Source organism: Sciurus carolinensis, chromosome 4 (assembly GCF_902686445.1).
Source record: "Sciurus carolinensis chromosome 4, mSciCar1.2, whole genome shotgun sequence".
NCBI classification, from domain to species: Eukaryota; Metazoa; Chordata; class Mammalia; order Rodentia; family Sciuridae; genus Sciurus; species Sciurus carolinensis.
Window position 1 is genome coordinate 113,312,191 of NC_062216.1, and position 23,552 is coordinate 113,335,742.

The 23,552-nt window shown below is 43.9% G+C and overlaps 2 protein-coding genes across 4 annotated transcripts; one reads left to right on the forward strand and one right to left on the reverse strand.

Annotated features, from left to right (window-relative positions):
- Window positions 1-24: 24 nt before the first annotated feature.
- Window positions 25-9,103, forward strand: Myg1 (MYG1 exonuclease). Of its 2 annotated transcripts, XM_047551448.1 has the most exons (7): window positions 25-387; window positions 550-662; window positions 5,655-5,814; window positions 8,039-8,191; window positions 8,325-8,447; window positions 8,561-8,742; window positions 8,887-9,103. In XM_047551448.1, the coding sequence occupies exons 1-7, from the start codon at window positions 175-177 to the stop codon at window positions 9,083-9,085; spliced, it is 1,143 nt and encodes a 380-aa protein (XP_047407404.1). In that variant the 5' UTR covers window positions 25-174; the 3' UTR covers window positions 9,086-9,103. The 2 variants fall into 2 exon arrangements, with proteins under 2 accessions (XP_047407404.1, XP_047407405.1); XM_047551449.1 differs by lacking the exon at window positions 8,039-8,191.
- A 294-nt stretch (window positions 9,104-9,397) lies between these two features.
- On the reverse strand, window positions 9,398-23,528 carry Aaas (aladin WD repeat nucleoporin). Of its 2 annotated transcripts, XM_047549958.1 has the most exons (16): window positions 23,278-23,528; window positions 22,528-22,655; window positions 19,652-19,707; window positions 18,929-19,020; window positions 18,719-18,765; window positions 18,369-18,467; window positions 17,907-18,050; window positions 11,689-11,809; window positions 11,142-11,266; window positions 10,934-10,994; window positions 10,692-10,782; window positions 10,407-10,500; window positions 10,268-10,335; window positions 9,943-10,024; window positions 9,751-9,835; window positions 9,398-9,638 (listed from the first exon to the last, which is right to left on the reverse strand). In XM_047549958.1, the coding sequence occupies exons 1-16, from the start codon at window positions 23,398-23,400 to the stop codon at window positions 9,417-9,419; spliced, it is 1,638 nt and encodes a 545-aa protein (XP_047405914.1). In that variant the 5' UTR covers window positions 23,401-23,528; the 3' UTR covers window positions 9,398-9,416. The 2 variants fall into 2 exon arrangements, with proteins under 2 accessions (XP_047405914.1, XP_047405915.1); XM_047549959.1 differs by lacking the exon at window positions 18,369-18,467.
- Window positions 23,529-23,552: the final 24 nt, after the last annotated feature.

The following is a 23,552-nucleotide window of genomic DNA, read 5'->3' on the forward strand; positions in this document are numbered from 1 at the left end:
CATTGCCCAGAGCCTGATAACGAAGGGTGATGAAGTGCCGCAAGAAACTGCTGAATAGCATGCTCCTTGCTGGCCGGTTGCCGTAGGAACAGCACGCAAGCGGAAGTGGTGCTACGTGGGCCCTTCCCCTTCCGGGTCAGCACTTCTGACTCCCACCAGGGGCTGGGGAGCTGCATGAGAAGCCGCTTCCTACGGTGTTTTTTAACTCTCTTACTGCCGCGATCGACCCTCCAAAACCGGCAGTACATGCTAAGCCCAGAGTCCGTCCCGCCCCCCAAAAGATCCCGCGGCGACATGGCACCACCCCGAATCGGGACACACAACGGCACCTTCCACTGCGACGAAGCGCTGGCTTGCGCGTTACTTCGCTTGCTGCCAGAGTACCGGGTATGGTCCGAGAAAACTGATCCTAGAACTGCCTGCGGATTGACGGGTTCCCCCTAGTGGCTCAAACAGCCAGAGCTTTGCCCTAAGCCTGATTCCCTGGAAACTCAGCATTCATCTCCTACCGGCACAACCGCGTCCTGATAGCCTCTGTGTCCCTTGCAGGATGCAGAGATTGTGCGGACCCGGGACCCCGAGAAATTGGCTTCGTGTGACATCGTGGTGGATGTGGGTGGCGAGTACGACCCTCAGAGACACCGATATGACCATCACCAGAGGTGAGTCCCCAGATAGCATTACTTTAACTCTTTTTATTTTATCTTTTGGCGGTGATAGGAGTGGAACACCGGACATTGCTCATGCAAGGTGAGCGCTTTACTGCTGATCTACATCCTCAGTCCTAATTTACTTCAACTTTCCCCTGTGCTCCAGTTCAGCCTTCCACTGCTAACCACCCTAACTTCCACTGTTACAGAAGAGAACACCTTCACCACTGGAATCAAACTTCTAAGGCCCACTGGAACTGCAACCTTCTATCCCTCCTGTTTTCTGCCTGCCTTTTACCCATCTCTCTGGCCTTGGACCTCCCTTGGCTCCTCATAACTCCCTCCAGCCCTCCTAACTCGCCTTACTTGGCTTAATCGGGCTTTTCTCCACCGTCACTGGCCCTGTCATCAACCTAGCTGATACCCTATCTGGGATTAATCTGTCATGTGCCCTCGCTGCCCCACCTCAGACTGCTGGGCCTATTTGATTTGGGCAGTTGACAACAGTTCAAATATGTGTAGTCTTTATTTCACTTATACTCTTCCACTGGAAAATCCTCTTGCTCAAGGGTAACCCATTATCCACAGTACCATTCCAGTCCTTTCCCCTCACCTCAAACCCCTATCACATCTCAGTGAGTGTCTGCACTTCCTCTCGAAGGAGGTGTATGCATGCTCTTCCTGCATGCATTTCCTCAGTTTCTGACCTCCAGACATCCTCAACTTCTCCTCTCAGTTGAGGAAACATCGTTCCCTTCTTTTGGGAAGTTAATTCTCTGCCCCTTTTCCAATCTGTAACTTTCTCATTTGGGACTTCACATCACAGTTCTGCCACCAGCATTTCTATTTTTCCTTCACCAAAGTAAAAACTCTGCTCAAGCATCTTCCATCTTGAAAACAAACAAATGAAGAAAAACAAAACACTCTCCCAATGACATTAAATTATAAAAGTAGTTATTGCTGAGGGATTATAAAGATGTTTGGGTGCTGGGGATGGAACCTAGTCCTTGAGCATGCTAGGCAAGCGCTCCACCTCTAAGATGTTTTAAGACTTGTTTTTCTCTCGTTTATGTGTTTGTGTGCATATTGTTTTTATAAAAGATGTCAGAAAGAAATCCCTCATCCTCACTTCTTAGCTACTCTTCAAAGAATAGTTGACCCTGGGGCTGAATTATGACTCAGTGGTAGAGTGCTCGCCTCGCATGTGTGAGGCACTGGGTTTGATTCTCAGTACCGCATACAAATAAATAAATGTTCCTCAACAATTAATAAAAATATTAAAAAAAAAAAAAAAAAAAAAAGAATAGCTGACCCTGGCTCCACCAATTTTTTTTTTTTTTTTTTTTGGTATCAGAATTGAACCTAGGGGCACTTAACCATTGAGCCACATCCCCAGCCCTTTTTTTAATCTGTTTTTTAAACTATTTATATATTTGTATTTTGTTGGTTTTTTAGTTGTTGATGGACCTTTATTTTATTCACTTATTTATATGTGGTGCTGAGAATCGAACTCTTTGAGAACTTCACGCATGCTAGGCAAGAGCTCTACCACTGAGCCACAAACCCAGCCCCACCCTTTTTATTTTGAGACAGGGAATCACTAAGTTGTAGGGGCTGACTTTGAATTTGTGATCCTCCTGCCTCAGCCTCCTGAGCCAGCAATTAGAGGCATGTGCCACAGGCTGGCTCTACCTTTTCCCCTCCAGCCAAGTTTTATCTACCCACTGAAACTTCTTAGTGAAAGGGCACCAATGACCTCAGTACCAAACTCAGGTGCTGGCACAGGATCTTACATTTTCTGATACTTGGCATTATTGAACACTTTGTTTTAAAAAGTTTTGCTTACAGACATTTTTTAAATGATATATTTCTGGCTGGGTGCAGTGGTACACACCTGTAATCCTAGCAAGTTTGAGGCCAGCCTGAACAATTTAGTGAGACCCTGTCTCACAATAAAAAATAAACGATCTGGGGATGTAGTTCAGCACCTTTGGGTTCAATCCTTAGTAATATAAAAACAAAGACAAAAGAAAACTTAGCAACATAGATATTGTGAAAGTTATATCCTTTTATATATCAAATAGTTTTTTGTGGGTATGTGTGTATATGGTACTGAGGATTAAATCCAGGGTGCTCTACCACTGCATACCCAGCCCTTTTTAATTTTTTTAATTTTGAGATGGGGTCTCACTAAGTTTCACAGACTGGCCTCTAACTTGTGATCCTTCTGCCTCAGCCTCCTGAATATCTGAAATTATAAGCATATGCCACTGCACCTGGCTGCTTTTCACAGTATCCAACATAGAATGAACACCCATGAACCAGTCTCCCAACCTAAGAACTAGAGCATTAACATTACCTCCACATCTGTATTTATATGCTTCTACCCTATCCTCTTTTCCCCTTTCTGCCAGAAGTAATATCATAAATTTTGTGTGTTCATCATACCTTTGTTCTTAATAGTTTAGCACATGCCTATTTCATTTTTGTATTTCGTTTTGTTTCCTTTTGAACTTTATCTGGAGGTTATTGTATTGTTTACTTTTATATCTTGTGAATATTTTATATTCTTTTGTATTTACTCAGTTTTTGATAATAAAAGTCATTAAACAAAAGTGAGCTCCCAGCTGGGTACGATAGCACATGCCTATAATCCCAGCAGCTCGGGAGGCTGAGGCAGGAGGACTGCAAGTTCAGAGTCAGCAACTTAGTGAGGCCCTTAGCAACTTAACAATACCGTGTCTCTAAGTAAAATATTAAAAAAGGGTGTGGGATGTGGCTCAGTGGTTGAATACTGGTTCAGTCCCCAATACCAAAAAAAAGAATTCCCTAGGTGATTGTGAGATGGACTAGTCTTTATAAATCATACAGATTTAGGGATATAGCTCAGTGGTAGAGCATGAAATTAGCATGCACAGAGCCCTGGGTTAAATCCCTAAGTACATATATTCCTGTTGTAGAAATCATGGCTGTAGCCAGGTGCAGTGGCACACACCTGTAATCCCAGTGATTTGGCAGGCTGAGTCAGGAGGATCACCTAGTTCAAGATCAGCTTCAGCAGTAAGGGCCTTCAGTGAGGCCCTAAGCAACTTAGTAAGACCTTGTCTCAAAATAAATTAAAAATAAAAAAGGACTGGGGCTGTGACTCAGTGGTAAAAAGTTCTTGGATTTAATCCCCAGTACAAAAAGAAATATATTTTTTTAAGAGCTAGGGATGTAGTTTAGTGGTGAAGCACCCCTGAGTCCATTACCCAGTAGTACCCAAAAAAAAAAAGAAAAGAGAAAGAAAAGAAATGAAATCATGACTATAGTTTCTACTTTCCTATATCTCTTCCCTACTGTCTGTTCCAATGATGTTTATATTTCTGCCTTTCTTATTCACTTGGTTCACTTCAGATAATCTATCTCTACGTCTGGTCTCCATGCCATCTGGTACAATGATTTTTTTTCTTCTTCCTGTACCTGAGATGAACCCAGGGCACTCTACAACTGAGCCAAATCCCTAGACCCTCTTCCTTTTTTTTATTTATTTTGTTTTGCTTTGATACCAGGGATTGAACCTAGGGGGTGCTTAACCACTGAGCCACTATTTTTTATTTTGAGACAAGGCCTCACTCAGTTGCTGAGGCTGGCTTTGAACTCAGAATCCTCCTGCCTTAGCCAGGATTATAGTCATGAGCCACCATGCCTGGTCCTAGACTTTTTAAAAAATTTTTGAAACAGTCTTGTTAAGTTGTCCAGGCAGTCCTCCTGCCTTGGCCTTCTGAGTCATTGGGATTATAGGCATGCAGCACTCTGCTTGGCGGGCAGTGCTCTTTCTAACATGCACCTGCCTGCTTAAAATGCCTCTGAGGGCTCCCCTGTACCTACAGATAAGTCCAAACTCTGAAGCATGACTTACAAGGCTTACCATAGTTGGACCCTTTATGGACATCTTTATCTTTTGTCCCTTACTCCTCACATTTGAGGCTGCCTTTCTTGCAGTTTCATTAAGAGACATGTCTCTTAGCTACTGTTATATGTTCTGTTTTCCTGAATGCCTTTTCTTCTTCATCCCTTATCTGTCTGTGAATACCCACTAATTCATCTTTCAGGACTGACGTAAAGTCTTTTTGCTGAACCCTTTACTCATCCCCTTCCTCCTTTTCCTTGTTATAAAGTAGCTAAAAGTACAGTTGGCCCTTCATTCTCTGGCTTCCACATCCAGGAGTCAACCAGCCATGGGTCAAAAAAAAACTTTTTTGATTACCTCTGTAGCTGGGCATGGTGTGGTGCATGCCTTTAATCCCAGATACTCAGAAGACTGAGGCAAGAGGATTGCAGGTTTGAGGACAGCCTAAGTAATTCAGCAAGACCCTGTCTCAAAAAAATAAGGGCTGAGGATGTAGCTCAGTAGTAAAGAGCCCCTGGGTTAAATCCCCAGTACCAAGACAAAAAAAAAAAAACTATCAAACAAGTATAGAATCTTTTGTCCTTATTCCCTAAACAATACAGAACAGCTATTTACATGGCATTTACATTGTGTTGGGTATTATAGGTAGCTAGAGGTGATTTAAGGTATACAGGACAATATGTTTAGTTACATAAGGTACTTGAGCATCAGTGGAATTTGATATCCATAGGGTGTCCTGGAGCCAGTCTTGCATAAATACTGAGGGACAATTGTACTTGTTTGGTTGCTTGTGTTTGTCCACTTGCAGCAGATAAATTTGAAATGCAAAGATATTTTTTCTTGAATGTCTAAAACACAAAACCGGGATATAGTAAGCATTGAGTTTTAGTCATTGATCTGTGAGTGCATGAATGGAGACTAAGCTGAGGTTCATGTTAATCCCTGAGGAAAAGCCAAACCCTTCCCAACTGGGCTTTCTCCTCCCAGCTCCTGCAGTATCCTCCACCTTCCCACATCTGCACAGGTGCAACACTTGTGCACATGCACACTCACATACAGGGTTAACTGGGGCTGGCTTCTTCACCTCAGCCCTACCTCTCTATACTCTTCAGGTCTTTCACAGATACCATGAGCTCACTGTGCCCTGGGAAGCCATGGCAGACCAAGCTGAGCAGTGCTGGGCTCATCTATCTGCACTTCGGGCACAAGCTGCTGGCCCAGTTGCTGGGCACTAGTGAAGAAGACAGCGTGGTGGGCACCCTCTATGACAAGGTGGGGAATCTGAGGACAGAGATGCCCCACATATGCATCTCTAGCAGGTCTGCTGGGAATGGCACTATGTATACTGAGGGCTGGGCCTCACTCAGATCAGGGTCCCTGGACTATCTACCACCCACCCCACCCCACCCTCATCCGTCTCATCTCACAAAGGGATAATCTCTCTCCATCTGCATTCTGGGGTGTCTGTGGGAAGTAGGTGACATATTACATGGAAAAGGCTTTGGTGTTTGTTTTTCAGTCTTACTTCACTATGTTGCCCAGGCCAGCCTTGAATTTCTGGGCTCAAAACCCTTCCCAAGTAGCTAGGACTAAAGGTGTATGCCATCATACCTAGTACCACAAAGCTGCATTTCCCAGTCCTGATACACAAAAAAAAATTATTCAGAATCTGAGTACACAGAGGAGGTTGCTTGTATTTGGAAGCATCAGGCTGTTTTCCCTGCCCCAATGTTTGAGGAGGACATGTCTTGGGATTACCTGGACCACTCTAACTCAACTGTGACATGGGAGTCAGGAAGCGACTAATTATGAAAATATCTTCAGGTTCCACCAGTGTCCCCTGAAGGCAGCTTTCTGCTCTTGGGGAAGGAATAGAGTTTATGACGCTGGTACATCAGGTCAAACCATATTGACACCTACTTGACTCTGTTCCTGTGAATTTCGCAAGTCAAATCTCAGATTCATTCAGCCCTGTTTGCAGGCAGGCTGTTCATTTTTTAGGTTTAGCTTGCCAGTTTACCCCCTGACATTGTTAATATGCCCCAAAGGTGAAGAAATATGAACAGATTGAGTTTGGGGGGATACCAACTTTTTATTTTATCCCTCTCTCCCTACATCCCTCCATCTCTCCCTCCATCCCTCCCTCCATCCCTCCCTACCTCCCTACCTCCCTCCCTCCGGTACCAGAGATTGAACCCAGTGGTACTTAATCACTGAATCACATCCTTATGCCTTTTTATTTTTTGAGACGGGGTTTTGCAGAGTTGCAGAGGCTGGCTTTAAACTTGACAGTCCTCCCGTCTCAGCCTCCTGAATTGCTGGGATTTCAGGCATGCGCTATATCCAGCAGGTACCAACTTTTTAGACTGACAGGGACTTTTTTTTTTTTTTTTTCCCCTTTGCAGTGCTGGGAATTGAACCCAGGGCCTTGTGCTTGCAAGGCAAGCACTCTACTAACTGAGCTATATCCCCATCCCTGCCAGGGTCAATTTTAATTACCAATGCTGCTGAGCAGTTTCTAAGCAGTTTACTAATTTAAATGTTTTGTTTTGCATTTTTGGTTTGGTGATTTACTTATTTATCTATCTGTTTATTTTTGTAATGGTATTTGAACCCAAGAGGTGTAGCTTTACCACTGAAATATATCCCCAGCCCCTTTTATTTTTTATTTTCAGACAGGGTCTTGCTACATTGCTTAAGGCCTCAGTAAGTTGTGGGGGCTGGCCTCAAACTTGTGATCCTGCTGCCTCAGCTCCCAAGTGGCTTGGATTACAGTCATGCACTGTGCTGGGCCAAACCTGTGTTTAAACCAAGCATTAAGTTGGGGTCCATGCCAAGAGGTGCTGAGCCTAGGGGAGTTAACTATTCTAGCACTTTTTTGTACTTGCCACAGGTATGATGAGGCCTATTTTGTATGAAAATCACATGGATCCTGCGCCCAAACTTTGTCTCACACTATCTCTTCATACTCAGGAAATGGTTGCAACTGCTGCTGTCACGTGGCACATTGTGGGATTACCTGGCACCCAACCTCACATCCTGGCTCTTGGTGTCTAGTCTAGGTGTCATTCTTCCCTACTCAGCTTGTGCTTACAGACCCTCTTGTAACTCATTAACTGTGCCACTGAGTAGACTGCTCAGCCCACCTGGAGCTCTACCCTCCATCAGCCATAGGAATATACTTCCACAGTCCCCTTTAGAAACTGGATCCTTCTCATTCAAAAGCCAGCAGTGCCCTCCCCACACATGCTGGCCATGGCTTGGGCTTGGTACAGTGAGCAGGCCCTGGATTAGACATCAAGTGATCTGAACCCCAGTCCCAGCATTATTAGCTCTCTGACCTTTGGGCAAGCCTCTAAGCCTTGTTCCCCCTTCATCCTCACAGGGGTATTGTGAGGACTAAGTGAAATAGTGTATATGGACATACTTTAAAACCTACATGACTTTGCACAAATGGTAGGTATCCTGAAGAGCATTTCCCATGCTGCTGCCATAGATGTATGAGAACTTCGTGGAGGAGGTGGACGCAGTGGACAATGGGATCTCCCAGTGGGAGGAGGGGGAGCCTCGATATGCACTGACCACTACTCTGAGTGCCCGGGTTTCTCGACTTAATCCCACCTGGAACCAGCCTAACCAAGACACCGAGGTAAAGAGGGACCCTGGGAAAGACTCTGAGATGTATAAAAACCTCAGAGGAAATTAGAACATTTGCTTCTCTTAAGCCCAAGCAAAGTAAAGTTTGGGCCAGCACCATGGTTCCAGTTCCCACCATTCCCCAGGCAGGGTTCAAGCGTGCAATGGATCTGGTTCGAGAGGAGTTTTTACAGAGACTTGACTTCTACCAACACAGCTGGCTGCCAGCCCGGGCCTTGGTGGAAGAAGCCCTGGCCCAGCGATTCCAGGTACAGGCCTAGGAGAAGCCATTTTGCCCTGGGGATCAGTGATGGCTAGCAGGCTGCTACTCATCTGGGACTCCTGCTTTTATCTAAATCTTCTAGCCTTACTTCCCTTTCAGGTGGACCCAAGTGGGGAGATAGTGGAACTGGCAAAAGGTGGATGCCCCTGGAAGGAACATCTCTACCACCTGGAATCTGGGCTGTCTCCCCCTGTGGCCATAATGTTTGTTATCTACACTGACCAGGCTGGACAGTGGCGAGTCCAGTGTGTGCCGAAGGAGCCCCACTCATTCCAAAGCCGGTGAGGGAACCACCCTGCATGCCTTCAGGCCTATTTTAGCCCTCTTAGAGAAGGTTGCCAGCCTTGGCTTCTGATCTTCTCCCCTCCCAGTTCCTCAGGCTTCTGTTTGCTCCCACAGACTTCCTCTTTTCTCCTCATTTGTAGGTTGCCCCTGCCAGAGCCATGGCGAGGTCTTCGGGATGACACCCTAGACCAGGTCAGTGGGATTCCTGGCTGCATCTTCGTCCATGCCAGTGGCTTCATTGGTGGGCACCGCACTCGAGAGGGTGCCTTGAGCATGGCCCGTGCCACTCTGGCCCAGCACCTAAAACCTATGCTTGCCTCAAATCCCCTAGTCCAATAAAACGGCTTCTCTTATTGACTCAGTCCTTGATTCATTATTACCCTACACTATCCTGGGAACTTGCTCAGACCTAGCAAAAGCAAAACATCTAATATGTGCAAGTCCTTATACTAGATGTTTTCCTCAATGCTGACTTCTCAGTTTTGCTTTTTCAAATCATTTGAAAAACCATCCAGTTCCTAGGGTTAAGTAGTGACAATTCATAAGTAGTAGCTAAAAAGCAACAAAGCAGGACTTTATTCCTAAATCCATGCCTCCTGCCCCAAGTATGTGCCACTGCAATTCCCCAGAAAAAAAGTCTGATAATTGAGTGGAAAACAAACTATTTTAATTAGAGGTGGGGATGAGGAGAGTGGGGCTGAAGAGGTGGTGGCCCTGGGAGAGGGTCCCAAGGGGCAGAGGTTGGGGATGTCTCTGTAAATAGTGGCAGATCATGAATAGAGCCTCCACCAACTGGGGGCTCTTGGGTCCGGCCAAGCACCGGACTAAAACGTGGAAACTGGGCATTGACAAAGTACAGAGGGATATGGGCAATCCGGCCTGTGGACCAGCACTGCAAGAGTAAGGAAAAAAATATTAGGGCCTAGGTCCCAAGGCAGCCTCAGGGCAGAGCCACATAGCTCTCTATCCCAATCCCCAAAATCCCAGCAGCCTGACCCACTCACCACACTTAGCAGGGCCCCTTTGTTGAAGGAAGGATGGAAAGTGATGAGCTGGGCCTGGGCTCCTGGCTCACCCTGGATAATGCCACTAGGGGAAGTAGAGGAACAGGTGAGAGGCAACCGGGGGAAGTGTCTATAGTGGAATGTGGGTTTAGTGTGGGAAAGTGGCCAGGAACCCAGACCTAAAGCACTTACCAGGGAAGCAGCTCAAACACAGGGCTATTTCGAGTACGAAAAAGGAGGATGACTGGTTTCCCATCCTGTACCCGTGGGTTTCCTAGAAGAAATGGGTCCATTGTTGGAGTATAGTTCAGTAGCAGAGCTTGCCTAGCATGTGTGAGGTGCTGGGTTTGTTTCCCAGGACCACAAAAAAAGAAGTGGGTCCATGGATAGGGGGAACTCTTAAGTAGACAGTGGAGTTCAGTTCCAGGGCAGGGGCAGAGAACTCCAGGCTTGGAGACACTTGATTTGTGGGGAAAACTTTGTGACCTGAGCAAAGCCCTACCTCCTGGCCTCTCACCTTTCATAAGCACAGCCAGACGCTCCCCGCTGGGGTCCCAGACCATGGAGTGAGCCTCTCCCCCAAGCCTACAGGCCAGGACAGGAAGTTAGGAGTGTTCAGTGTGGCCCCTGCCACCTTCCTCCCACACTCAGCTCACCTCTCCTCACCATCTGGTGTCTGTATGGTTGTTTCAGACAAATCTGCCACAATTGTTGCTGACTTTGCACCTCCAACACACCCCTTTCCCTCACCTGTGGACAATGGGAAAGGTTCTGAGAAGTACAAAAAACACCCCTCCCATTGGTCCCCAGTCAGCTCATTAATACTTCTGAAGTCTAAGCTTCTATACTTCCCTTTATCCCTCACACTACCATTCTACAGGTTACTTCCTCCCTCTGATTGTCCCAGATAGTCTGTATTCTGAAGTGTTACCCTGACTCACCACAGCGTTCTGGGAATAACAAGGAGTAAATCAGTGGTTCCCCCAGTACAGTGAACAGCAGTCGTTTTCCATCTGGGCTCCAGCAGCCAGTCTAGGATCAGGAGGCAAAAGGCAGGGGAAGGGAGATCTATAGAGTGATGCAGGAAGGAAAGAAGTAGTGGAAGTAGGGAGCCAGGCTTGGGGAATCTGGGGCCTACTGGACATCCCACCTCCCTAGCTTCTGTGAATCACAGTCCCCTTACCTGACAGCGCCCTGACAGAGTGGGCCATCTCTCACAAGTCCACATCTGGGCCTCCCAGACTCTGAACCAGAGAGAGATAAATTATAGCTTAGGGCCTCCAGGTTCCAACACCTGGACCAACTTCCCTCTGGCAGTCCCAGGGTCAGATTCCAAGTACCAAGTGTCTTTCTCTAGGTCCTTGCCCTTCCCCTTCCCTTCCGCCTCATACCGAAAGACAGCTGAAGGAGTGGTAGCCAGGACTTTGCTGCCATCTGGGGACCACAACAAGTTGGTAACTCCACCTCCTCGAAACCATGGAAGTGGAACACAGATCTCTGTTGAAACATCCCATACCTAGGTCAGGGAGCAGGAGAGTGAGACAAAAGAAACTCAAGTACCCCATCAGCTTACAGTGGACTGCCTCTTAAATGTACAAAAAAACAGAAAGGGGAAGAAGCAGGAAAGGGACTGTTAAACATGAGAACATGGAAAGCAGTTTTAGATCTGAGGGGTGCCAGTGGTAAAGCTGCTTCCATGGCTAAGTTGAAGACTGGACTAGGACCCTACTCCTTCCCACATGATATTTTCCAACACCAGGAAAAGAACCCTTTTGCCTCAAGTCAGAAGGGAGGCTGAGATGGCATGAGCGGTAAAAGGCTGGGGATTTGGCTCAGTGGTACAGCATTTGCCTAGCATATGTAAGGCCCTAGGTTCCATCCTCAGTCTGATAAAAAAAAAAAAAGCAGGGGTTGGGTGGAGAATAGGAGCCAACTCACCAGGATTGCAGCATCCACAGGAGAGGCTGAGAGCAGACGCCCCCCACTGGGGGCCCAGGCCAAGCTGGTGACAGGTGTGTGTCCAGGATGAGACAATACCTGGGCACATCCAGAAGAAGGCCTGCCAAAACAGAAGGTATGGAGTCAGAAGATAGGAAGAAAGTCCCATGATTCCATTTCCTTGATTTTTCTAACACCTACCAATTTCAATAGAACCTCTGAGCTCAAATCTAGGCTGGGAAAAGGACAAAGCATCATGAAAGTTAAAGGGAAAAAAAGGCAAAGGAAGGAAGGAAATCATCACCAGTACAGGTGATGCACAATGTCAAGGCCAGGGTGAAAAGAAGTAAGCTTTCACTCCCAACCTCCAGGAGACAACTTCTGACCTTAAAGTCAGATAGAGCTACCCTAGGGAGTGGCATGCTCCCCACTAAAAGACAGCCCTATCCCCACAGGCCATCCAGCCCAGGGTTAGGATCATTGATGACATTATCTCAAGGTCCCAACACTTCTCTTAGAATTACCTCCCAATCTCCAAAGATCCCAAACTGCCTTTCTGCCTATCCTTGCCAGGATGTCTCCCACCTCTGTGCACCATGATTATTTCTGCTGGAAAATAACTGAGGGCACCTGCTGTCCTTTTTTTTTTTTTTTTTTTTTTTGGTACTATGAATTAAACCCAAGGACTCTCTATCACTCAACCACATACCCAGCTCTTTTTTATTTTTCATTTGAGATAGTGTCACGAAGTTGCTGAGGATAGCTTCAAACTTGCAATTCTCTTGCCTTAGTCTCCCTAGCTGCTGGGATTACAGGCGTGATTTCCATCATTCATCTTTGTATTTCCAGAGCCATGTACTCAACCTGACAGGTACAGGCTACTACCTGAATACCACCCTTTCCACCTTTAATCCCAATGAGGTCATAGTCCACTGATGTACAATTATTTTCTTTTTTTTTTTTTTTTTTGGGTGCTGGGGATCAAACCCAGGGCCTTGTGCTTGCGAGACAAGCACTCTACCGACTGAGCTATCTCCCCAGCCCCTGTACAATTATTTTCAACTTTAAAATAAGTCATAGCTGGGTGTGATAGTGCACACTTATAATCCCAGCAGCTTGGGAGGCTGCTATAGGAGGACTGCAAATTCGAGGCCAGCCTAAGCAATTTAGTCTGGCCCTAAGTCACTTTGCAGGAACATATCTCAAAAGTAAAAAGGGCTGGGGATATGGCTCAGTAGTAAAGCCCCTGTAGGTTCAATTCCTTGTACCAAAGACGTAAAATAAGGCACAACAGCCAGGCACAGTGGCACATGCCTATTATCCCAGCGATTCAGGAGGCTGGGATTTTACCACTGAAGGATTGCAAGTTCAAGGCCAGCCTCAGCAAATTAACAACACCCTGTCTTGAAATTGGAAAAAAAAAAAGGGGTGGGGGGGCTGCTGGGGACTTAGCTCAGTGGTGAAAGAACCCAAGTTCAATCCCCAATACAAAAAAATAAATATTTCAGAGTTATCTTTTCTAATCAGTTTATAGAGCTTTATCTCATTATTTGCAGTGGTTCTGCTTTATACATCAACTATAATTTGTTTAGATGTGTTTCTACAAATGGACATTTCATTGTTTGGAACTTTTTATTATTATAAACAATGCTATAAAATATTTTCTCAGTCCAGCCTACAGCAGTGGTGCAAACCTGTAATCTCAGCTACTTGGGAGACTGAGACAAGGAGGATTGCAAATTCAAGGCCAGCCTCAGCAACTTAGTGAGACCCTGTCTCAAAATAAAAAATAAAAAGGGAAGGGGTAGTAACTCAGTGATAGAGCATGCCTGGGTTCCATCACCAGTACCACAAAAAAATTTTTTTCTACATCCACATCTCTTGTATTCATGTCATTTGTGTAGAATTGAGTATTAAACTGGAATTCAGGGGATTAAAAAAAGGTTACAACTTTTAAAAAATAATTATGCCAACAATTATTTTCTGAAAAGTTTGTAATACAACATATGCTATCACCAATTGTACACAAGAGTATCTATTTTCCTAGTCTTGCTAGAACTGGATATGATCAAAAATTCTTATTTTTTCTTTTCTTTTCTTTCTTGAGATTGAGTCTTGCTAAACTGTCCAGGTTAGGGCTGGGGATGTAGCTCAATGGTGGCACATTTGCCTAGCATGCATGAGGCCCTGGGTTCAATCCCCAGCATTATTAGGAAAAAAAAAAAAAAATTTTTTTTGCCCAGATTAGACTTGAACTCAAGATCCTCTTGCCTCAATCTCCTGAGTGCAATCACATGCCATGCAAGCATTTGTGACAGGGTTAAACTTCCTTTTTTTTTTTTTTTTGGTACCAGGATCACTGAGCCACATCCCCAGTCCTATTTTGTACTTTATTTAGAGGCAGGGTCTCACTGAGTTGCTTAGCGCCTTGCTAAATTGCTGAGGCTGGCTTTGAACTCATGATCCTCCTGCCTCAGCCTCCTGAGCCACTGGGATTACAGGCGGGTGCCACCATACCCGGATAAACGTCTTAATTATATGTTTTAAAAACATTTTTTAGTTGTCCATGGATCTTTATTTATTTTTATGTGGTGCTGAGGATCAAGCCCAGTGCTTCATACGTGGTAGGCAAGTGCTCTACCACTGAGCTATAACTTCAACCCTTAATTGTATTTTAATTAACTGATTGATTGGTACTGGGGATTGAACCCAGGGGCAATCTAACACTCAGTCATATCCCAGCCCTTTTTTTAAAATATTGAGACAGGGTCTCACTAAGTAGCCTACCCTGGGCAAAGCCTCCTGCCTCAGCCTTCCAAGTCACTGGGATTACGGGCATGCGCCACCGTGGCCAGTTCAGGTCATTTTTTAAAATCTTAAAATTTTATTGCAATGAAAAGCCAACTTTATCATGCATTAAATTTCCATATATCCTAAAATTTGTTCCTGAATGTTATATGTTATTCTGTTACATCAATCTATTCTTCTTCTTGAGCACTGGGGATTGAATCCAGAGTTTCATGCATGCTAGGCAAGTGCTCTACCACTGAGCTATACTCCCAGTCCTTGTTTTTCTATATGCCAATAACTTTCTCTTTAATACCTGGTATGGCGAGTCGCCCTCACTATTTTAACTTTTTGAAAATTTCATGGTAATCCTTTCACATTTATTCTTTAAGAACTCTAATTATCATTTTGTCCAGTTCACAAAAACAAAGATCCAGCAGAATTCTAATTGGAAGTATACTAAATATGCCAGGCACAGGGGCATACACCAGTAATCCCAATAATTATGGAAGGAGGTTGAGGCAGAAGGATCTCAACTTTGAAGCCAACCTCAGCAACTTAGTAAGACCCTTTCTCAAAATAAAAAATAAGGACTAGGGATGTAGCTCAATGGTATAGCACTTACCTGGAATGTGCAAGTGCTGGATTCAATCACCAGCACTGCAAAAAATAAAAGTAAATAAATAAATAGTAAAAATAAAATTTTCAAAAATAAAAAGGACTGGGGATGTAGCTCAGTGGTAAAGCACCTCTGGGTTCAATTCCCAGTACAAAAACAAAAAACAAACAAACAAAAAATTATGTTAAAACATTTTCTCTCGGGGCTGGGGATATAGCTCAGTTGGTAGAGTGCTTGCCAAGGCCCTGGGTTCAATCCCCAGCACTGCAAAAAAAAAAAAAAAAAAAAAATTTCTCTCTTGATCACGAATTCAAAGCCAACCTCAGAAACTTAGCAAGACACTAAGCAACTCAGAGAGACCCTGTCTCTAAAAATAAAACCCTTTTAAAAAAGGGTTGGGGGCTGGGGATATAGCTCAGTTGATAGAGTGCCTGCCTCGTATGCACAAGGCCCTGGGTTCAATCCCCAGAACCACCACCAAAAAAAAAAAAAAAAGGGTTGGGATGTAGCTCAATGGTTAAGTATCCCTGGGTTCAATTCCCAGTACCAAAAAAAAAAGTGTCAACCTCTCTTGTATTACCAATTGTCAGGTTGTGGGCTGGGGATGTAGCTCAGAGGTAGAACATTTGCCTAGTATGTGCAAGGCTCTGGGTTCAAAACCCAGCATTGAAAGAAAAAAAAAAAAAAATCCAACCTGTTGTCAGGTAGGTAATAGAATCACATTAGTTTCAAAAAAATTAGTCAGGGGGCTGGAGTTGTGACTCAATGGTAGACTGTTTGCCTAGCACGTGTGAGGCACTGGGTTTGATCCTTAGCACCACATAAAAAGGAAAAAAAAAAACCAGCAAACTGGATGTGCTTGAGATATGATGAACTTTAAAAAAAAAATAGGCTGGATCCTGCAACTTTATTAGAAAGATGGCATTAACAGAAAAACTGGTGAATCAAATAATGTCTGGACTTTGGTTAATAACAATGTACAGGGGCTGGGGAGATAGCTCAGTCAGTAGCGTGCTTGCCTTGTAAGCACAAGGCCGTGGGTTTGATCCCCAGCACCACAAAAAAAAAAAAAAAAAAAAAAAAAATGTACATATATCAGTTGCCTGGGATTTTTTTTCCTTCCCACATTTTTTATTGGTGCATTATAGCTGTATACACTGATGGGATTTGTTACATATTCATAAATACACACAAGTTTCTTAGGGTTTTTTTGTTTTATTTTTTTTTCTAGTTGTAGATGGACACAATACCTTTATTTATTTATGTGGTGCTGAGGATTGAACCCAGTGCCCCATGCATGCAAGGCAAATGTTCTACCACTGAGCCACAACCCCAGTCCCAATTTCTTAGTTTTGACAAATGTAACATAATAACATAAGATGTTATCAATGAAACTGGAACCAGTGGTACACTGGTGGTACACTGTTGGTACATGCCTGTAATCCCAGTGTTTCTAGAGGCTCAGGCAGGAGGATTCCAAGTTCCAGGCCAGCCTCAGCAATTTAGTGAGACCCTCAGCAAATTAGCGAGATGCTGTCTCAAAATAAAAAAGACTTTTTAAATGGCCAAGTGCATAGCTCAATGGTAAAGTACCCTGAGTTCAATCCCCAGTACCACATGCACATATACAATCAAATTTTCCAAAATTTTCTTTGATGTAGAATAGTTCAAATAACAGAGATTATCTATTCTTGGGACAATTCGATATAACTTTCATAAAACCATCTCAGTATAGCATCTTTTTTAGTGGTAAATTTCATCCTTTTCTTCTACAATTAACTTTGGTAACATATTTTATTAGAAATAAAACACTTATATTTTTCCAATGTTGGTCTTAATAGGTACAAGACATTTTCATAAATTTTTTCTTCCATATCTGTTTTTTCTCCCTCTTTGTTTGTCTATTTATTTGTTTATTTGGTATTGGGAAATGAACCCAGGGGTGCTTAACCACTGAATTACATCCCCAGTCAGACCATTCTATTTTGAGACAGGGCCTCACTGAATTGCTAAGGCTGACTTTAAACTTGCAATCCTCCTGCCTCAGACTCCCAAGTTGCTGGGATTACAGGAATGCACCATATTGCTCAGTTCGCTCTTTTTTTTTTTTTTTTTTTTTTTTTTTTTTTGACAGGGTCTTGTCTTGTTATATTGCCCAAGCTAATTTCAAACTTCTGGACTCCCACCTCAGCCTATTCAATAGCCGAGACTACAGGTATACACCAATTTTGAAAATAGCGTACTTTGATTTTCTTTTATTAATTAACCTGGTCAAAGGTTTTTTTCTTTAATCATAATTTAAAAAAAAAAAAGCTTTTGGGAGCTGGAGTTGTGGTCAGTGGTACTGCTTGCCTGGCATGTGTGAGGCCCTGGGTTTGATACTTAGTGCCACATATAAGTAAAAGAAATAAAAGATGCATTGACAATTAAAAACTATTTAAAAAAATTTTTTTGGTTTTATTTTTAGTTAGTTTTCATGAGGATTCTAGTTCCAAATGTGACTGGTTTCTATACTTATCAGTACTCATTCTCTTCCACTTTCCTTTAAACATGTATCTGAACAGTACTTTGGAAGAGATGGTCTTTCCATTCCATGACCCATATATATATTCTTCTCATATAATCTCAGAACCCCTAGTTCTGTCCCTTACTCTAGATTACAGAATCCTAGCATACCCTGACCTTAAATCTGCTTCTTCTATCAAACCCCAGAGAAGTACTTTGAGGACAAAGAACTTCTAAAACTCACCACCCACCAGCCCTGGGATGGCCAAATTAAGACAGATTGCCAAAGCAGGCTGCCAGGACTCACCGGGTAGACAAGGAAGTGGGGTCCAGAGTCCATATGAGAATACAGCTCTGACAGGCCACAGCCAAGACAGAGGCACTGAGGGGCTTCCAGGCCAGAGCTGCCACATTTCGTTGTAGTCGATGCTTCAGGGAGGGAATTATAGTGCTGAAGTGAAGAAGTAGGGGATTGAATCAAAGCAGGGACATTAATACTCAGGAGACCTGAGTGCAGTTTAGGAGGGAAAATCACAGAGGAAAGCTAATCCATCCAGGACCCAGAAGTATTAGGGATATTGTGGGACAGAGGGATAAGATAAAAGTTAGGTCTAGAAAAAGGGCACATCTAGTTATGAAACATCCTGGAACCCAGTTCTGGAAGGAACCCTGTGGACCAGGCTCAAAAACTGCAGGACTCCCCTGGGACCAAGGCTGGAAAGAAGGGGAGAGTGACAAGTCAGAGCTAGTCTCATACACCTACATATACCTGTTGGCATTATACACACGAATGGTGTCATCCTGCAGGGCCACTGCAAACTTGTTGGTGTGAGGGTGCCATGCAAAGACCCTCAAGCAGCAGTTGGACCTGGGTAGAAGTGAGAACAGTTGAAATCTGTTCTTCCCACACCCCAGCCCAGCAGCTCAGATTCCCTTCCATGTGAAGAGATGGTTGTTCTTTACTTTTTTTTTATTCCCTCTTTTGGAGGAAGAAAGAGTAAAAATGTGGTGAAGTCACAAGAAGAATGGAAGGAGTCTCCACCTTGACTTCCCTATCTCCAAAAGAAGTTCCAAGGTTCAGCACCTCCTCTCACAAGGGCCCAGAGCTTGTGTACTCACCAATTTGTGACCTGGGCAAATTCAGCAATCAAATCTTCACTCCTGAGCTGTAAGAACAAAGCAGAGAGACGAAAGGAGACTGGGACAAAAGGAGTCATCCCACAGGGTAAATGAACCGCTTCTTCCCTCTGAAGTGATCCCACCCAAAGAATAGGAAAGGGGTGGTGAAGGAATGGTGCCCAGGGAGGGCCAGAAGGAAGTCAAACTTACAGACAGGTGAGGGAACAGGGACCCATGGAGGGAGGAGGCCCATCGACAGAGTGCCAGGGCACAGCTGGATGCAGTCTTCACCCATTCAAAAACTGTGGGGTTGAGAAACAACTCTGATAACACATTCACAGGGCACTTACTAGGCTGTACTCTCTTAGGTGAGAACAAGCAAGGACAAGCACACCCCAGGTCCATCTACCCAGTACTCCAGACACCTCCCTCTGAACACCTATTCTGGGTTATGTGGGTAGTAGTAAGGAGAAAAGATGACAGGAAAAATGGGGCTAACAGGAAAAAGGCTGGGCAAATGGGTACTGGGGTGAGTTCAAGAAGAATATGAGGGCTGGGGAGATAGCTCAGTCGGTAGAGTGCTTGCCTTGCAAGCACAAGGCCCTGGGTTCGATCCCCAGCACCCCCCCCCCCAAAAAAAAAAAGGCATGATTCACATCATGTTCAACCACAAGAATGGGACCTAATTAGAATAAGTTATACTCCATGTATGTATAATATGTCAAAATATACTCTACAGTCAACTATATCTAAAATGGACAAAATTAAAAAAGAAAAAAACATGATTCATAAAAGGAAAATTAATAAAATTAATAACTTGACTTTATCAAAAAAATTTAAAAAAAAAAAACTTTAAAAAAAAGAAGAATATGAGGAGATAGGCTGATTGGAGATACCAACCACAAAACTAGAGGAAGCTGGAGGGACACTTACCTTCTTCCTCTGAGTTTGCAATTTCATTCAGCACCCCAAAAAGGCCCACATCACGCCTGATGAGAAAGGAAACCATGAATCAGATTACTCTGATCCCAAGACCCCTCCATGAGTTTCGTTCATTCACTAAACATGTATTAAAAGGAAGGGCCGGGGCTGGTTTGTGGCTCAGTGGTAGAGAATTTGCCTGGCATGTGTGAGGCCCTGGGTTCAATCCTCAGTACCACATAAAAATAAATAAAATAAAGGTATTGTGTCCATCTACAAGTACAAAAATAATATTAAAAAAAAAAGGAAGGGCACTCATATTGAGTGCCAACTACGTACCAGGTGCTTTGTTTTGTCCTTTCATTTACCTATCACACTAATCTTCTAAATAGTATTTTTCCCATATACAGATGAGGCAGCTAAAGTTCAGGGATCTTTGGGGCTTTCTAAGCAAGTCAAGAAGTCTGGATTTGCTCTCATACAGTGAAAGAGAACCCCTGGAGGGGTCTGAAGCTAAGGAATAAACTGATCCATTAGCAATTTCAGAAAGATTAGTGTGGAAAGATATTAGAAGGAACCAGAATGGAGAAAAAGGAATCTCTTATGAAGCTACTTCAGGACTTTTCCAAAACAAAGATGAAGTGGCCTGAACCAGTAGGGATGCAGAAAAGGGGACAGATTTGACAGACTTAGAAAATAGAATACAGAAAATCTGAGAAATCATTAGGCATAGTAAGGGAAAGATAACTCAACAGCAATACCAAGCAGTAATTACAACAGTTAATATATTTATAATGTGCTTCATGTGATCTCCTTTGGCCATTATCAGAACCCTACAAAATAGGTATTGTAAATACTGAACTTTTAGACAAGCAAAAAAATTAGTAAAAGAGACTAATATGATCAAGGTGGCAGACAACAACACATGCCTATAATCCCAGCCATTCGAGAGGCTGAGGCTAGAAGATCGTAAGTTCAAGGCCATCCTCAACAATTTAGGAGACCTTGACTCAAAACAAAAAGGGCTGGGGATCTAGCTCAGTGGTAGAGAGACCCTGGGTTCAATCCCACTATAAGGGATGGGGGAGACAAATGATCAAGGTGACATAAGTGGGAATTGGAAGAATAAGGATTCAACTGTCTATTTACCCCAGAAACTATCTTCAAATCTTCTGCTCCTAAATAAGTAATATGGTCATTCCTTGAAATAAAAACCCCAGGGAAGAAGCATGATTGAAGAGCAAAATGGAGACCCTGAATTTAAACATGCAACATCTATGGAGTATCTAAATGGGACTATTTGGCAAACAAGTGAACACCCAGCTGTGCTCATCAATTTGAAGTCCAGTCCCAGGAACATCAACATTTTTTGTGTTTTTTGTTTGTTTGTTTGGTTTTTTTGGCGGTGCTGGGGATTGAACCCAGGGCCTTGTGCTTGCAAGGCAAGCACTCTACCAACTGAGCTATATCCCCAGTCCAACATCAACATTTAAGGGACATCAGGAAGTGAAGAAAACAAAAAAGAATGAGAAGCAAAACCAGAGAGGCAGAAGCCAAAAAAGAGCCTGGGAGCAAATGGCTCAGTGAATTGATGTTCAACTTCACTTACACAAAGAGACATGCAAATTAAACTGCAATACCAAATATCACAGTTTAATAACACATAGGTAGGGAATCAGGCACTCATATGCTGTTCCCAGAACCACACATGTATACATTTTTTTTTTTTTTTTTTTTTTTTTTTTTGCGGTACTGGGGATCGAACTCAAGGCCTTGTGCTTGTGAGGCAAGCACTCTACCAGCTGCGTTATTTCCCCAGCCCTGTATACAATTTTGATAGAGGACTATTCAGTAGATAATAGCTTACAAAATAAATAAATGACTATAACTCTGGAACCCAGCAACTTAATTTCTAGGATTTTTCCCTGCAGATGATAATAGTAACGATGATGATGATGATGACAGCTAATCCTTAAAGGGATTAATATGTATTAGGCCTTGTTCTGTAAGTACTTTACATCTGTTAACTTATTTAATCACCACTACAACCTTGGTAAGACAAGTTCCATTTCATAAATTAGGAAAATGAAGAACAGAGTAATGAAGTAACTTGCCCAAGGCCACACAGCTAAACAACAGCACAGTCAGAAACTGAACCCAGGTTGTGTGGCTCCACTCCTACATATGCAAAATGAATGACCTATGTATAAAATGAATCAATACAACCTTATATCTAACCTTGCTGAGCTTCAGATAAAAGCTCAAAAGTGACAATAACATGAGGGGGAAGAAGAGAGCAGGTTCACATAAACCATAAAGCAAAGCAAGTCAACAGAGGTGAAATGGAACCACTGTCACACAACCTTGTGTTTCACAATTAATGACCAATAATTTGATATGATTTGATATACAAACCAGGCACAGTGGCACATGCCTGTAGTCCAAGTGACTCCAGAAGCTGAGGCAGGAGGCTGAACCAGGAGCATCACAAGTGTGAGATCAGCCTCAGCAACTTACCAAGACACTGTCTCGAAATTGAGAATAAAGGGGCTGCGGTTGTGGCTCAATGGTAGAGGGCTTGCCTAGCATGTGTGAGGCCCTGGGTTTGATTCTCAGCACTACATATAAATAAATGAATAAAATAAAGGTCTATCAACATCTTAAAAAATTGAAAATAAAAAGGGCTAAGGGTGTAGCTCAGTGGTAAAGCACTCCTGGGTTCATTCCCCAGTACCCCCCTCAAAAAAAATTTTTTTTTGATAGACAGCTCTCATGGAGAGTCTAAATAAAACTGCCTTTTGAAGAGGAGCTCAAGGAAAAGGAGTAGTAACCTCAGTTTCTCCAGGATCTTTAGACCATGGTCCAAGTAACCCATTGCCATGCCTCACCAAATGTTGATACACCTCTTCCACACTTGTTCCCGGTGATGGATGAAGGCAGCTCTTGTGCCTTGGTCCAGCCTCCCAGGGGTCTTTAGTAGCTCCTTGTTCGGTTGTAGGATAGGAAGATCGATCCACTATAGCCCGGAAGTGAGGGGTTTGACAGTGAGTCAGACTCTTCCCCAGATCTTTGCTGAACTCCCTGTCATCTCCAACCCATGGCTGAGCTAAGCACGAGAGCCTCCAGAGATCTGCTTCCCATTTGCACAAAGTAAATATTTGTGAGAGAGAAGCAAATCTTAGCTCCCTTATCTGTAAAACTATAAGACTTTTTCACAGGGTTCATTTTAGAAAATACCTGACTCAAAACCTCCGTCTTACTTAACAAACACTCGATAAACATCAGTTTCCCTTTCTTTTCCTTCCAAGGAACTCCGCTTAAAAAAAAAAAAAAAAAAAGTTCCGGAGTAAGCTTTCCCAGTTCTCCCAGACACTATCCTCTATTTTTTTTAAAATAGTTCTGCACCCTCACACGTCCTAGATCCATCCTCTTTTTCCCCAACCCCTCTAACGCCACCCACAACTCCTTGGCATCTCTTATAAGCCAATATGAGCTCTAAAATACACTGCCGTCCTACAACTCTCCGGTGCGACCAGGCTGTTTCCTGACCCGATCCCCCGCCACAAGCCCTCGGGTCCCCAACTTCTCCCTGCTCCGCCCCCAAGCCTGTGGGTCAGGTCCCTCTACGCCTAGGCTACCTGGCCCCGGAAGTCGGAAGGCGGGCTCTCATAGTCATTGCCTGTCACCAGCTCGTTATTGTGCTCATATTGGGTGACTTGACCCCGAGGCGGCGGCGGGGGAAACAATCCCAGGGAGCACATCTTGCCAGTCTGGAGGACGTCAAGAGTAGGGAAGCTCTGGACAAGTAACTGCACAGACCGCGGTCCTCCGAGTCAGTTCCCGGGTTAGATTCGTATGTGGACGGATAGTCGCACAGGACAAACCACGACGCGAAGCTCAACGGAAGTGTAGT

Bases quoted from the DNA above. Each gene is read 5' to 3' on its own strand.
- Aaas (XM_047549958.1), bottom strand. From the start codon at position 23,400: ATGTGCTCCCTGGGATTGTTTCCCCCGCCGCCGCCTCGGGGTCAAGTC. The intron at 11,267-11,688 runs GTGAGTTGGCTC...TCCCTGACCTAG, and splicing joins CTGTGGATGCTGCAATCCTG to GTATGGGATGTTTCAACAGA. The intron at 9,836-9,942 runs GTAAGTGCTTTA...TACTTCCCCTAG, and splicing joins GTGTTTGAGCTGCTTCCCTG to TGGCATTATCCAGGGTGAGC.
- Myg1 (XM_047551448.1), top strand. From the start codon at position 175: ATGAGAAGCCGCTTCCTACGGTGTTTTTTAACTCTCTTACTGCCGCGA. The intron at 388-549 runs GTATGGTCCGAG...TGTCCCTTGCAG, and splicing joins GCTTGCTGCCAGAGTACCGG to GATGCAGAGATTGTGCGGAC. The intron at 8,192-8,324 runs GTAAAGAGGGAC...ACCATTCCCCAG, and splicing joins AGCCTAACCAAGACACCGAG to GCAGGGTTCAAGCGTGCAAT.